General features: G+C 51.0%; 5 protein-coding genes across 5 annotated transcripts; 1 reads left to right on the forward strand and 4 right to left on the reverse strand.

Annotated features, from left to right (window-relative positions):
- Positions 1-1,042: 1,042 nt before the first annotated feature.
- On the reverse strand, positions 1,043-2,971 carry BO66DRAFT_214237 (DUF3237 domain-containing protein). The gene is made up of 4 exons (XM_025642614.1): positions 2,060-2,971; positions 1,649-1,969; positions 1,297-1,591; positions 1,043-1,240 (listed from the first exon to the last, which is right to left on the reverse strand). Exons 1-4 carry the CDS (start codon positions 2,747-2,749, stop codon positions 1,212-1,214), a joined length of 1,335 nt encoding a protein of 444 aa, XP_025499138.1. The 5' UTR covers positions 2,750-2,971; the 3' UTR covers positions 1,043-1,211.
- Positions 2,972-4,213: 1,242 nt separating this feature from the next.
- BO66DRAFT_395545 (uncharacterized protein) lies at positions 4,214-4,872 on the forward strand. The gene has a single exon (XM_025648239.1). It carries the CDS (start codon positions 4,312-4,314, stop codon positions 4,654-4,656), a length of 345 nt encoding a protein of 114 aa, XP_025499139.1. The 5' UTR covers positions 4,214-4,311; the 3' UTR covers positions 4,657-4,872.
- A 113-nt stretch (positions 4,873-4,985) lies between these two features.
- On the reverse strand, positions 4,986-7,567 carry BO66DRAFT_359256 (Rad21/Rec8 N terminal domain protein; the record flags this gene model as incomplete). Its single annotated transcript, XM_025644965.1, has 7 exons — positions 4,986-5,759; positions 5,822-6,394; positions 6,451-6,940; positions 7,033-7,167; positions 7,236-7,376; positions 7,450-7,486; positions 7,549-7,567. Coding segments are annotated over 7 exons (2,169 nt in total), but the record flags the coding sequence as incomplete, so codon positions are not given.
- A 1,055-nt stretch (positions 7,568-8,622) lies between these two features.
- Positions 8,623-12,408, reverse strand: argEF (bifunctional acetylglutamate kinase/N-acetyl-gamma-glutamyl-phosphate reductase; the record flags this gene model as incomplete). The annotated part of the gene is made up of 4 exons (XM_025649520.1): positions 8,623-8,678; positions 8,742-8,982; positions 9,035-11,360; positions 12,368-12,408. The coding sequence occupies 4 exons, from the start codon at positions 12,406-12,408 to the stop codon at positions 8,623-8,625; spliced, it is 2,664 nt and encodes an 887-aa protein (XP_025499141.1).
- Positions 12,409-12,853: 445 nt separating this feature from the next.
- BO66DRAFT_395547 (SNAP receptor SNC2) lies at positions 12,854-14,284 on the reverse strand. Its single transcript, XM_025648240.1, has 3 exons — positions 13,815-14,284; positions 13,397-13,628; positions 12,854-13,312 (listed from the first exon to the last, which is right to left on the reverse strand). The coding sequence occupies exons 1-3, from the start codon at positions 13,914-13,916 to the stop codon at positions 13,293-13,295; spliced, it is 354 nt and encodes a 117-aa protein (XP_025499142.1). The 5' UTR covers positions 13,917-14,284; the 3' UTR covers positions 12,854-13,292.
- Positions 14,285-14,882: the final 598 nt, after the last annotated feature.

Genomic DNA, 14,882 nt, shown 5'->3' on the forward strand with positions numbered 1-14,882 from the left:
CAAGCGCATCACTCCAGACTCAATACCCAGCAAAACAGTACCCAAATATCAGAAATGGAAGTGTCAACATCGGTACCTGATGTCCCATAACAAGATAAGTTCCGACCATCCCAACGTTAGTTACCACTTTCCCCCATCGGGTACGGAGCTGGGGTACGATGAGGTTCGGTAACCAAACCAGGTACGAGACGAAGTACTAGGTATCCTGTAAGCATACCTCACCAAGGTAAATACCCGCCGAACTTGAAATACCGAACCGCAACCGCAATGCACCAACACTTTACTTCCGCCTAGTAAGGGAAAATATATTTCAGGGTCTAGATCTACGGTTCGCAGGTACAGATAGATATCGTAGCCATTTGCCCGGGTCAATTGGCACTACTTGACTGGGTTGGAAAACTTGGGGTCAACAAATGCATCTCTCTTGGGACTTAGTAATGGTATTAAGGGTTAGTGAGTTCATCGATATGCCAGAGGTCCAATAAGCTGCAGCAACAATCGTTTCTACACCTAGTTGACTACCGTAATACTTTCCTAGATCTTCATCTGCGTATAAGACACACACGCACACGCACACGCACACAAGACATATACACACGCGCAAGAAGAGAAAGATTCCATTCTGTGAATGAATCATATGTCCGAGACTTCGACACGGGTACAGACCAACGAGAAGAAAAAAATTATGACCCCCGGACAGAATGACATTGGTCATGACAATTTGGGTTCCTGGATGCGATGACAAACACGGCAAAGAAAAAAAGGAGACTGAAGATCTTACACAAGTGGGAAATGAGAGAGCACCAGTAGAGAAACGGAGGCCGAGCAGCGGAGGCTGAAAAACATAAGAGGAAGAAAGCTCATGATGAAACATTTCAGCTGCAGTGTGCTGCACTTGCCACTATGACAGAACAAACACATCAAGCAGATTCGTGGCTGTTATGGCTGATGAAGAGATATTGTCACTTGTATCCCCACAAGATAGAGAAGAACAGGGTGCTCAGACGGATTACAACGGTCAAAACATTCATAGGTACCACACAACGCACCCGTACGGCTGGAGGCAGATGAGAGATATAGACTGAGAAAAAGGAATAGGAATTGAAGCAATTCCCCAGGAGCAGAGAGAAGATGGACCGCAATTTTCCCCCGTGAAATCAAATTTGCTACTCGCTTAATAACGGACAAAACAGCTGCGATTTTATGGCAGATTAATTGACGCGGAAGGCGTCGAAAATAACTGTGCAAGAGCATTAGTGATGGTAGGGCATAGTAGGAGAAGAGGATCCGACTAACCTTCTTGGTTCCGGCGACAGCCACTGCCAATCCACATCAGAGTGTTCAAAAATGCGTAACGTTCATCTCCGGTCTCCATAGATAGGTTAATGCGATATTTGTACGTGTTCGGGTTGACACCATCAGCCACGGTCGGGTCGTTGACTTTGTCCAAAACGTCCTTAGAGCCAGTCAACCATCCATTGGTCTTCACAATAATGTACGCAGGGGGGTCGTCGGCGGTCTGAAGCATATAGCTCGCTCGAAGGCTGGTGGATGACTCTTTAGTCACGATCTGAGAATCCTGCCCCCCAGGCTAGTATCAGGTTAGCATAATGCGAATGCCTCCTTCTGGAGCACGAAGTGTGTTTACCAAGATAATGCCTTTGCCCCATCGACCCGCCCATTGCCCTCCCACAAATGTCACCCAGTCACGCTGACCCCAAATACTCTCGCCCACAGCGACCTTGGGGTTCATCTTGATGCTCATACGGAAGTCCAACTCGAGAGTAGGCGCGGGGATCTGCAGCGAGCGGGCCACGTCGCCCTCGGGGAAGGTGTGGAGGAGGTTGTTGGCGGGGATCGAGTCCTTCATGACACTGAGATAGGTGGGGCATTCCAGCAGATGTTGGCGTTGTCGACTCGTGTTCTTCGCGCGGACTTGCTGGCAGTATATGCATTGGACGGACAGACACTATAATAAAGAGAAGAAGTTCGCGTCAGAACTACTGTGCAGGCCGCGCGCGTGTTTTCGCTCGCCCATGAAACCCGGTGTGGGTCTTACCTTGTCTTCTTCCTTCGCACGGAACTCTACGAAAGCAGCATGCACGTCATCGAGGGGCGGGGCGGGGAGGTTGGAGGACGAGTTTTTCGGCTTGGACTTGGGTGTCGCACGAGAGGCCTGCTGCGCGGCAGCGGCCGTGGAGGTGGCCCCGGCAGGGCCTGACGTCGGCAAGGAAGCGCGTCCCTGCATATTCTGCAGCGGCGTCTGCATCGGGGTGGCATGCGGATTGACACCGTTGGACATCATGGGTCCATTCGGGGTCGCGAGGGCACCAGGCCCTGGCCCAGCGCCGGAAGCTGTGGCAGAGGCGCCATTGGGAGTGGGAGGATATCCGTTGGCAGCACCGATGCCGTTAGTAGTGGATTGAGCGGACTGTGACTGAGCTTGAGGGTTGGTATGACGGAGGCCGGGACATTCGAGCAGGTGCTGCTTCTGACGCGAGGTGTTCTTTGCGCGAATTTGCTGGCAATAGATACACTGGACGGAAAGGCACTGCGAAGAGCAAACAAACAGAATCGTTATGTCAGTAACGATGACGGGTGCTGACGGGGGGTAGTTGGGTTGAATTCTGTTGGTAGGCGGGCGTTTGGAAATATTACGGGAAATACGGAAGTCACGCACCTTATCGTCTTCCTTGGCGCGGAACTCGACGAACGCCGCGTGAACTTCCTGGTCGACTGTCCGACCCATGTTCACGACAAATGGGGTGAATAAATCGATATTGGGGGGGTGGAAGGGAAAGAAACCACGCCTGATTTACAAGACGATCTCACAGGATCTCAAAGGATGATTTAAAGGGAAGGGGAAGGGTGGGAGGGGAGCGAAACGAGGGAGCAGGACGAGGACAAGGCAGCCAAAACTCGGGGGGTGAGCGAGAGTGAAAAGGAAGAATCAATGAATGTTTGACGGGACGGGAAGAAAGTGGAGGGAGGGAAGGGAAGAGAGAGGGAAAGAGAAAAGAAAGAGAGAGAGAGAGAGGAAGAGAGCAGGGGGAGAAGGACAAGACAAGACAAAACCAGAACGAGAACGAATAACGAGGACAAAACGAGACAAACTGACGGCAAGTGGCGGTTAATTTACGCGAACTCGTTAAAAACGGAACAAGACGGACAAGACGGACGAGACCTTACACCTCGCCCGCGTAATTTGGATCCTGGCATTCGGGTCGGGCTGGGCTGGGCTGACTAACCAGTAACCAAACCAAACCACTCACCCGATCGAGTCTCTTCTTCGTAGGGTGGGAAAAATGCCAGTGCATGAAAAAAAGGTTCTTGCTTCGTTATCCTGTACTGTACCACTCATCTATCGTATCTACCAGATTCATCTAATCGGACGAAATAGAGAATGAACGGCATCAGCATCCAGACACAAAGGCAATCACCTCCTCTTCGACCCCCTCAAACACGATCGACTCTAGGCCCTCTTCACAAAGTCAAAACCAAGGCTACAAGACGGCAGGCTGACCGAGTCCACTTCCTTCTCTCCTAAAAATAAGCCAGTGTGCTGCTGCCAGCAACCTCCTGGGGTGACAGATCTAGATATGCAGTTTCTTCAACCGCATTTCGATCTTCTTCGACCACGGTATTAGTAGTTATCCCAAGGAATAGTCAATTCTGGCCTTGCAGACCTCTGCCAAAAGAATTGTTGTACTGGTAACTTACTGAACAGTACTGGCAATACTGGCAAACGAATACCACCTCCGGCTGTATCGAAGTAAGAGTAACATGACCAGACGGGTCCGAGCATATCATACCACCTGTTCCCAGCTTTACCACCGCGTCGGCCGTGTTTGGAATCCAAAGAACCAAACCAGGTATGGAAAAGGGAAACTTGGAAGGGTATCTTGTATTGATCTATCTGACAAAACCGAAATCGAGATCGAGATCGCATCACGCATCTCAAGATCTACGTATGCACCTTTCTTCTTGCGAAGGCCATCTATCCTTCTCGACGAAGGCTGCGGCTTGCAGAATCAGATGTTGTGTCAGGACACACTGGGGGGTTACACAGCCACCGTCAACCACGCGTGCTGCCTTTCCGTGTCTTACTTTGCTCTAAAATGCTGGACATTGGGTTGAATTCCTCGTGTGAAGGGATGACACCGTAGGAAGAGGTGTAATAATGTTTCCATTGTTTACCAAGTAGTATAGAAGTCGTCATTTCGTCAGAACTATTGGTGATAACGGATGTCAAGCCTTGGAATAGATGGTGAAGACCAGTCTCATAAGGTAGTTATGGAGTAAGCTGTAAGTATGCCAAGCGAAGGAACTGCTCCCCAGACAGCTGTCACATTCCCTCTAAACACCCCTTGTCCCTATTACATGCGGGTCTACTTGTTCATGTGCATTGACTTTCTTTTTTTTCCGCAGTTTATACTTCCTGCTCAACGCTTCCCTCGTCGTCGTCGACTGTTACGATTCGCTACCAAACCATCCATACATTCTTACCATCCATCAAACAAAGACCATCGACCCTTCTCTGACGCTATCCTTGAGTCATCACCAGCAGCTAATGATGAAAAGTCTGGGGGATCTCGAGCTTACAATGTTATGGCAACAAGGATTTCATTGAGAAAGCTTTATGGCCGAAATCAATAGTCAGAAGAAGAAGAAAAAGTGGGAAAGAAAAGAGATATTGAAGTGAGTTGCAGATGGAAATTTTGTGTGAGACGAAGAACCGCACGCGAACCACCATCTGTATGAGCATTAAATACCGTATTGTAAATCTGTCCGACACCATAGAAGCTGGAAAGATTACCACGAAAGATCAGTAGAAAAGAAAAACAAGGGCAGTCTGATGGGAAGAGATAGGAATGTTAGAGACCATGTTGAACATAAAAATACAGAGTTTTTAGCAAGTACCGACTGCTGTCCGAATCAGTTGAGACGGCTGATGTGTTCACATACAAAGCGCACTCTCAGATCTCTGGCAAACTGAGATAGATCTCGCCATACAGGTAGAGTTCGCCATACTTTTCACCACCGAGATACTGTGCCTCATCTTGATGGACTGTGAGCAGGCCTTTGGTAGCCAGAGCGAGGATGTGCATGAGACCTTGGGTAGCCACGATGCGAGATGTCTTGGCCGGGGGAAGAAGCGAAGAAAAGTGCATTGTTTGCTTGATGCCACTGAGATGACTTGAGGAGGGGCGCACCAGGTCCTGACCATCTCTCTCATCTGCACGAGCCAATGCTGCAATCTTAGCGGTGAGGAAGTCGAGGAAGTTCAGACTTTCCTGGTCGAGAGTGGACCTCTGCGAGTCATCCCCGTGGGTTGGGAGACTGGCAGAAGCATGCCCAGGTTCGGCCGCGATAGCTTCGACTGCGTTGTTACGGGCGACTCCACCGTGGTCTGCCTCCTCTTCTGTGTGCAGGTATTGCGAGATGTCAAAGTCCTCAAACATGTTTACATCCTCCGGCTCGTGACCAGGGAGCTGTAGGTTGTCAAGTGCCTCGATAAAGAATGGAAAGCCACGTCCAGCAAGAGGGCTTGAGCTTGTAAGGCGGCTGCGTGGTCTCAAAAGACCCGTGTCAGAAAAGCCGCGGGATGAAAAATCACTAACACTTCCAATACCGGGGAGGATGTTGCGCGCAATGGATCCCTGTCGAGAGCTATGTATAGAGGCTGTAATGTTCCAGGGCATCTGAAAGGAGCCTTCATCATGGAGTACTGACGAGGCATGGCGACCGATCTCAACATCCTGCACCACGTAGCTTAGTAGCCAATATTCTATGCGAGGCAGGTAGACATGAGAGAACAAACCTGGTTCCAGAGATCATCATTGTTGGGAAACTCCATCTGATCAGCTGGCTGGCCATCATTCCTAGCTCGCACGCGTCTTCCGATATGCTCTTGTTCCTCATCTTCTATGGAGTCGTGAACACGTTTGGGACTCAGACTGGCAGCAGTCGCTGTAAGAGTGTTGTAAAGTTGCTCTCCCGAGAAGAAATGCAATGGATGCGTGGCATGAGACTTGCCTACTCCGTTCCCAACAGAGCCAATTCCCTGACCATATACCCAGAAGGCCGCGTTCTTCTTCGACAGTGTAGGAAGTTTGTTCTTCGACTTTTGCTTCGAGGCTATCGCCATAAGTTCCACAAAGTTCTGGTTCAGGTGAGCTAGTTCACTGTTTCTTAGCCCGATCTGGTCATCCGCTTGTATCAACTTCGGGGCTCTTTGCTTCTGAGCCATTGACACTTCATGTGCTTCTGGAGCGACCTCGTCATCTAAAACCATGTCGGGAAAAGGTGTTGATCTGGCCGGCAAGTGACCAGCACCTCGGGTGTTCTGCTCGGGTTTCTCGCCTATTTCGAGACCGTCCTCGATCATGTTAATCTTGAATAAACTCTGAGTTAGTACTGTGCCACATATAGTCATCCCGAAAGCTATACCTGATCATCCATGATGATATCTTCTTCAGCACAGACTCCAAGATCACTCATGATCCCCCTTTCGTGGTGGCTGTGAGCAACACTGTGTGATATACCCCCAACTTGCGGAGTTGCTCCCAGCTCAACAATGTTTCCGTCCTCGTCGAACTCGAAATCAGCTTGAAGAATCACACCCGCCTCTTCGTCCAGCGGAAAAGGTCTGATCCTTTCCGAAGTGATGCTCCTCGGACCATACCCAACAGTATCAATATCCGAGGCGAAGCCCCCCAAGCCTCCCGCGTAATTGTCATCGGATGGCAGGCTCAATTGCAAACTTGTGTCCTGCGAGACGACCGACTGACTCAAATTGGGTGTCTTTGGCCGATTGAAAAAGGTCGATGCGCTCTGATCGACCTCAGTCAATGCATTGAAGCTCGAGAGGTCAAGGATAAGCCCAGGGAGGCTATCAGGCAGGAATGATGGATCGTAAGGCAAGATGAGCTGCTCGGGCCTATAGAAGATGGACATTAGCATCATACCAGCGGTGATCAGAGTATTGAAAGACGCCCCTCTGCTGCCCTCATTAATGGAAACGAGACGTACCTAGCCTTCCCGGCAGAGGCGTCCAGACCACCACCCGGTAGAGTCTTCAGCATTGTTTTCATTTTGTCATGCATGGCTTGGACATCTGTGAGCGTATACCCGCACTGATGGCTGTAAACCCTTGAGACCCCGTATCTGGTAGTTGAGTGTCTTGTAAGCAAACGAAACAGCCCATGTCCGGATCAGGACAGTGAGCATCTTACAGAAGATTCCCCTGAAGCCTCAGTGCCATTGGTGCCCCCGGCTCCATGATGGCGCCGCACGCCTTAGGGACATCCACATCCAGTATAGTCTTTCTATTCAGACGTCTGGTGACAGACTTCGAGCCCAGGGTTGCGACCAGCCTGAAGACAAGGTTATATTAGCCATTCAATACGTTTTGCAAGCGTAGACTCGACGCGTGGGATTGCAGCGAACCATATTGTCGCGACACCGTACTCGGGAGAGGTAAGTACTAGAAGAATGAAAACGCTTTAGCTAGTACGTGAACCTCCGGGAGTTAGAAGGTTGACTCACTTTCATGACTGTAGAACATTTTCGAACGAAGAGCTGTATGCTACCAGCCCCAATCCGCCTGCTGTACGGTTGGGGTCGAGCACGTGAAGTCAAAGTAGGATTGGAGACTCCGATGCTGCTGAGATTAAGGTCAGAGAGCAGATGACGTCCGACAAGGTCTTGGTGTGAACCCCGACAATTCTGGAAAGTGGGCTGTTCAAAAAGGTAAAGTCATTTGGGCTCGGGGATGAAGTAGAGGTGTGGGGAGTACTTGTCTTTAGGAAAAGGTAACAGTCAAGCAAATACTAGATATATGGACGTGAAGCTCGTACACGAAAGTAACGCGTGCTTGATTGAGCAAGACACGCTCTCATGAGTGGTAGATTGATCGAAGAGACTTTCAGTATCGCGTTGAAAAGGATTCAAGTGACGAGTCTGGACGCGTAAGGTCACTCCGACTTTCCGCAACGAACGACTTTTTCAATTCTGCAGGGACATGAACCGCAGGAGATGTGAGTGTCTGAGCTTAAGAGTATGTCTTATTGATGAAATGATTCGCCGCTGTCTATCGGGGATTGTATTAGGGAAGAAACATCCGAACCACCGTAGAGAAAGACGCCCGGCTAGCAAGTCGACAAGGAAGTGAGTACACCTGAGACCACCCGCATAAGATGAGAATAACTAAATCGACTTTTGGCGCTCCTCTGGCCAGCTACACTGCATTAGCACCAACCAGACGAGATACAATACAACAGCAATCGCTGTCCAGTGCTTTTAAGAGAAAAGGAAACAGGTTGAAGTAATTGCCAGGATCGTTCTATTCATAACCAGAAGACAGTAGATGAAAAACAGAGACCAGGAGATAACCATGGAATATGAAGAAAGAGATAGAGTGTTTACTGATATCTCCGACCCATGGCAACCCGGGAAGATGCACGTGGGGTATGGGACATGCAAAAAGATCAAAACTCGAAACATGAGGCTATACTTCCTCGGGATTAAGAAGAACGGATTTCCTGCATTCGAAGGATTATATACCTACTCTTCGACTAGATGGATGTTACATGGTGCTTTTAAATAACAAGTGCAAACAACCTAATCAAGGGGGATGCCCTGGTATTCGCCGTAGCCAAGGGCAAGGTTCATGTTCTCTGTACACGGAGTGTTAGCATCGTTCTTTGAATCAGGAAAGCCATTAGTTCAGGGCTACTTACGCAGACATTGAGTGGCAGCGCCCTTGAGCAGGTTATCAATGGTAGCACACACAACAACACGCTTGCCGCTGGAGTGAACGGCAAAGCCGCCAACCTCAACACCGTGGCGTCCGGCAATGTTCTTCACCAGAGGGGGCTCGCCAACAATCTTGACGAGCTTCTCACCAGCGTAGCGCTCCTGGTAGATGTTGCGGATATCGCGAGAAGTCAACTCCTCCTTGAGGGGAATGCTGATAGTTTGCTGGACCAAAGTTAGCCAATGAAGAAGGAACAGAAGTAGGAGCCGAACGTACGTGGATACCCTGGAACCAGACCGCAACGTGGGGGATGAAAGCGATGCTGGCGCCAAGTTGCGAGCTGATCTCCTTCTCGTGGATGTGATCAGTCAAGCTGTAGGGAATTATGTTGTTCGTAAGGTTCTCGACGTCGTTCTTAGGGCTGGGTTTGGTGCCAGCACCAGAGTAGCCGGAAACGCCGAAGACAGTGGGTTGTCCACCGAGGTAAGGGACAAGAGGAGCGATTCCAACCTGAGCAGCAGTCGCATAGCATCCAGGGTTGGCGATACGGGTAGCCTGGGCAATCTTGGAACGGCTGACCAGCTCAGGAAGACCGTAAGTCCACTTCTCATCGAAGCGGTAGTCGGCACTGAGATCAATGATCACATTGCCGGTCTCGGAACCCTGGTCGACAGCATCGACGAAGGGCTTGCAGACACCGTTGGGGAGAGCCATAACCCAGCAGTCAACATCACCGTTGGCAGACATGCGCTTGACATCATCGGGGCTGAGGTTCTCGTAGATAATCTCACGCTTGTCATAGCCCTGCAACTTCTTGCCAGCCAGCTCACGAGAAGAAACATGACGCAGGTCCAAGTGAGGGTGAGCGTTGATCAGGTTGATCAGAGCCTGGCCAGTGTAACCGCGAGCTCCAATCAGAGCAACCTTGGAAGGGCGGGTGTTGGACATGTTCTTCTCTCCAAGAGGGGGGTTGGGGTTGGTAGTGGCGTAAGTCCTGAAAGCCTGCACAGGAACGGTAGGGCGAGTCGAGCGAGCAGCACGGAGAGCGTTGCTAGTCGAGGAGAAAGCACGTCTTTGCTCAGTAGAAGCGCCGCTAGCACCGAAGCCCTTACCGATGTGGGTAGCGGCCTGGGCAGCACGATGCAACCGCGATTCGAGGTTAATGTCTCCGAACATCTGGCGGCCGTGCTCGTTGAATTCCTGAACAAGCTGCTTGACCTCCTCACCGCTCTCAACCCCGTACCAGAAGAGAACTTCTCCCTCACGGCTGAGACTGCCATCGGCCTTGTCGAAGAACCAAGTCAGGTTCTCATCGTCCTCCTTCACAGTCCAGACAAGCTTGGGGAACTCCTTCTTGATGGCGGCAAAGACGTTGTCAGCTACGTTGGTGAGCCAGCCGGACTTGGTGATGGTGAAAGTAGCCAAGTGTGCCAGCGAAGAGGTGGCATCTTTCTGAGGGGGCAACACAACAGCGAGCGCATTCATGGGCTCATCGTAATAAGCCTTGAAGTCGCGCTCCTTCAAGCCCTCAACATAGCGATCGACAGTAGCGCGGGCGTCCAAGCCCTCACGATCGCGAACGAGGACATCCTTAAGCTTGTCCAGATCCTCGAATTCGGACAGGGAGGTCTTGGTGTGGACCTTGTTGCCTCTGCGAATCAAGGTACCGGCTCCAGAGTCGGTGAAGAGTTCCTTCTGCAAGTCGGCGGGGTGGATGATAGCAACGCTAGAAGTGCGAGGAAGGTCGCTGAGGAGATCCTTCATCTCCTTGATCTTCAGACGAGTGCCGTGACGCACCCACCACTGAGTCATCAGGTGATCATACTCCTCGTCGAGGTTGATCACGGAGATCTTCTCGCCAGTGTCACCGTTAAACAAGCCACCCTTCTCCGCCAAGTAGACGATCTTGAGGGGTTGAAGAGCACGCGCGAGCTCACCGGCCGCGACATCAGCATTGACATTCAAAACCTGACCATCGGGCGTCTCGGCCATGGAGGTGAGGATGGGAAGGCAGCCAGCCTCAATGGCAGACTCAATGGGCTTCTTGTTAACACCATTGATCTTTCCGACCAAGTTGTACTTCTCCTTGTCCAGGTAGTCGGCGGTGAAGACGCCGGCATTGAGCGGGCGGGCCCGAACACCCATGCGCTCCAACTCCTCAATCAGCTTGAGGTTCTCCTCAAGGAACAACTTTCTGGCCAGAGCCAGGGTCTTTCCGTCCGTCACGCGGATTCCATCTTCGAATTGAGGCTCCACTCCAGCATCCTCGAGCATGCGATTGAGCTGAGGACCAGCGCCATGGACAACGATGGGGTAGAGGCCAACGTGGTTCAGGAAAGCGAGGGCGGAGGAGAGAGTCTGAAGGTGTTCGGTGATGATAGCACCGCCAACCTTAATGACGGCAAATTGCTGTTGGGAGACGGAGGTGAAGTGGGAGAGGTACTGCTGGACCTCCCGCTTGGAGCCGATGTTGCTCAGCAACTGAACGACCGTGGAGCGGGTGGAAGAAAGCTGAGGATCGGTAGCACGAGAGTATTGACGCCCTTGCAACAATGGAACGGCAGAAGCTTTGAGTGAGTGGCGGGCAGAGGGGGAGCCGATTCTGGCGCGAGAAACGGCGAGCGGTGCGGAGAGCGCGCGGAGGGGCTTGCTGGGGGAAGCTCTCCGCACGGCAGTGCGAAGGGAGAACATCTTGCTAGCCAACATGCGGCAGCTTTTGCGCCTACTCGAACAGAAAAGTTGAGGGGGAGGGGGAGAAGCCCGAAAGTATGAATAAAGCTGTTAAATTTAAAGAGGACTGTTCGAGGGAGGAGGAGGAAGAAGGGAGGGGGGGGAGGAGGAGGAGAAGAAGAAGAAAAGTGACAAGGAAGAATGAGTTAAAAGGTTGGTTGTGTGGAGGGAGCCAATTCGGGTGCAGCCAGGGAATTTGCCGCAGGCTCCAAAGAGTTTTGATGGTCGAGATGGTAAAAGTGATGATCGGCTACTTGTCGGAGCGGGCGTCTTCCATTTTCTGCAATCGGCCGGAAACCTACTCTTGACTCACGCAGGTTGGTAAGTAGTAGTAAGTTAGTCAGTAGAAAGAAGTTGGTTTAGTTGAGTTAGTGCCCACTCCGGGAGGAATCGTTTCCCTCCTTGCAAGTACTTAAGATGAAAGAGTAGAGTTACATCTACATCAACTCGCGACCAGACCCCCCTTCCTACGTTCCCCCCTTTTATACTTGCCTTTCCCTACAACCATTGCTGGAAAGTCCTAATCTTTGGGTAAGCTCGGAATTGAGGGAAATTCGAACGAGCCAGTGGAATAAATTGCGCAAGGAAGCGGCGCCGCACAACTGCCCGAACAACTTGCCCTTGGCCCTGCCTGCGTGCGTGCGTGCGCGCTGCCACTGCGACTGCGACTTTCGGAGCTCCTCTTTCCCAGCATGACTCACCACATCATTCATATTAGGTGAACTGATTGATCCAAGACCAAACTACGGATACGGCAGAGCCCCATTCTGGTTCCCATGAAATTCTCATAGACAAGTTCCAGCAGTTCCAGCAGTTCCCAGCGGTCCCAGCAATCACAGGCTCTCAGCACTATACACCTAGCAACCCACCCCCCCCAACATCCCAGGCTTGCTGGCAATGCTTGCCCTCCCGGTATCCATCCCCACACGTAATGAAAATTGCAAAATGGAGTCTTGAAACGTCCCGGATCAATTTCCATCATACAATAATAATTCCTGGGAATCGTTATCTGATCTTACTAGCCACCCACTCCCCTCTCCCTAGCGAATCATTGCCATCAATGCTCTCTGGAGGCTGGAGCCACTGCCCGCAGTGCCCCAGCGCACTTCCCTTTTCAAGTGCCATCTCCATCAGTGTCTCTCAGACTCTGGTTCTCTTTCGTTATCTGATCCTCCCTTAACCGAACACTCCTCCTAGGCTGGTCACTGGCCACCTGTCCTTCATTATTGGATACTTTTCTTATTGTATGGTCCACAGCATGCCGTCCCCGCCAAAGCTCTTTCTCCGTTGCTTCGGAATCACGTGTGGGTGGCGCGATTCGGAACTTTCAGGTTCAACAGGCTGGATCTGCCATTGCATCTTTTATTGTTTTTTTTCTTGGATCAACGTTTCATGAGGAATTTATTGTTGACATTCAGAGGCTAAAGAACGAAGGACACGCAGCAACACAACATCAGGCATACCCGTAAAGGGTAGCACAGGAAACGAAGTGAGAAAGACAAAGCGCACTGATATACTAGGACATGAGCGAGCACCAGAGTATCATTTACATCTTCACAGTCGATGGATTCATGTGGCATAGCCTCAAGACCCCAGAGCAGCCCATGGCGTCAATGGTGCGGCGAGGCAAGAAGACTTCATTCGTGAGAACAGGGATAGTTCGACGCCCGAGAAAAAGCAAGAGGTATTAGTAGCTGGAAACAAAAGCTTCACGGGCACAACACAGATAAACCAGGACCAAGTGAAAAAGAAGAAAAACATCATCCATTCCCAAGACAATCATGACTGTCGCTGCGTTCGTAACTTATTTTCTGGTGGTGATCACTGTGGTTGAAATTAAGGGTTAGCGCATCCGGAAACCAATTGCCGAGTGGACGGCGGATCGAGGTTAATAGATGTAGATCTTACCAGTAGGGACGATAATCACTACAAGCAAGATGATGACACAGATGATCAAGCATACGCGCATCTTCATGTCCTTCCACCACATCTGTTTCCGCACCCGATTGGCGCCACGGCGGAAGCCCTGGGCTGATACTGCCAGATTATCGGTCTTATCCTGAAGCGAGTCAAGGCGCTCGCCACGCTCCGAGACCTTGAAGATGTTTGAGCGCATCGTGTCGACGGTTTCTTGGATTTTCTGTTCGAGGAGGCAGGCTCGTCAGTCAGACAGCTCATTCGATAACGTGCAGTAGTCCGTCAGAGCAGACAATATGCCCAAGTTAAGGCAGCAACCACATTTTCTTGGTGCAAAGCACTATGCAATCGCTCCCGAAGTACGCTCCGGAAGCACATCGCATGGAAAAGGGGCCCATCGTTAACTCACCTTGTCGATCTCCCTCGTCCGGGGGTCGCCATTTTGCGCAGCGGTAGCGCTGGGTCCGTTGGATCCAGACGGAATGTAAGGATCGTAAGGCTGCTCAGACATGACTGCGATGCGCGATGTACTCGGTTTGTGTGTAGGAAACGAGACGTCGGGTCTGGTAGATCACCAAATTGCGGTGTTGAGGTTGATGAGCTCTTTTGTTTGTTCCTTCCGCAGGGGGTGAGGTGGGAGTTGTGGCAACAAGTCTAGCAGGTCGGCGTGCAGTCGTCTGGGGGGAATGAGGAATCGAATGTACTGCTTAGTCGTGAAAACTGCTTAGTCGTGAAAAGTGATTAGAATGTGGAATGATTGATGTAGTGGAGTAAGGTGGATGTGTTGCTGGAGGGAAGCTGACAAGGTGTGATGAATCGCCGCCCGCTGTCTGGAGATTACAGGCGTTTCGGGTCGGTCGGGGGGGCGGGCGCAACACGTGACCACGCATTGGCTGGGAAAGACAACCCGCCTCGCAGGCAGCTATTTTTATGCTAGAATGGATTCGAACCCAGCGCCCATGGAACAAAGAAGTCGCAAGAAGGGTGTGGTATCACAGTAACATGGTGTTTCCTCAAAAGGTTTGCGACTCTGCGAGAGGCCACATGCATATGCGACCTACTAGCCGACCACCTATCCAAACAATAATCAAACACAGTTGCTGTGACAGATCTACTTTACATACATGACATGCCACCGACTGGCTGTCTCTACGAAAATGGACCATTGATACTTCCATTCATTCCCAGATTCGAACACAGAGACGACATCTTCCCGCCAAAGTGGTCCATTGGGCATCAGAAGTACGCCAATTGTCATGCCAAGTCATGTGTTGCTAAAGGAACGGGAGGAGGCTGGAAGCACCGTACCTTCAGCCTAGTGGCTATGCAGTGTTTCGCCCGCCGTCGGCTTCACGTGGCGATCCCTCGCGCTTGAATCCGAATCTGGAATAGACCGTGAACCCTACCAACCACTTAAGTATGTCAATCCTCAATAACGGTTGTTGAGATCTCCCATCATCGTCATCTTTTTAACACA

Source organism: Aspergillus aculeatinus, assembly GCF_003184765.1.
Source record: "Aspergillus aculeatinus CBS 121060 unplaced genomic scaffold BO66scaffold_65, whole genome shotgun sequence".
Taxonomy (NCBI): Eukaryota; Fungi; Ascomycota; class Eurotiomycetes; order Eurotiales; family Aspergillaceae; genus Aspergillus; species Aspergillus aculeatinus.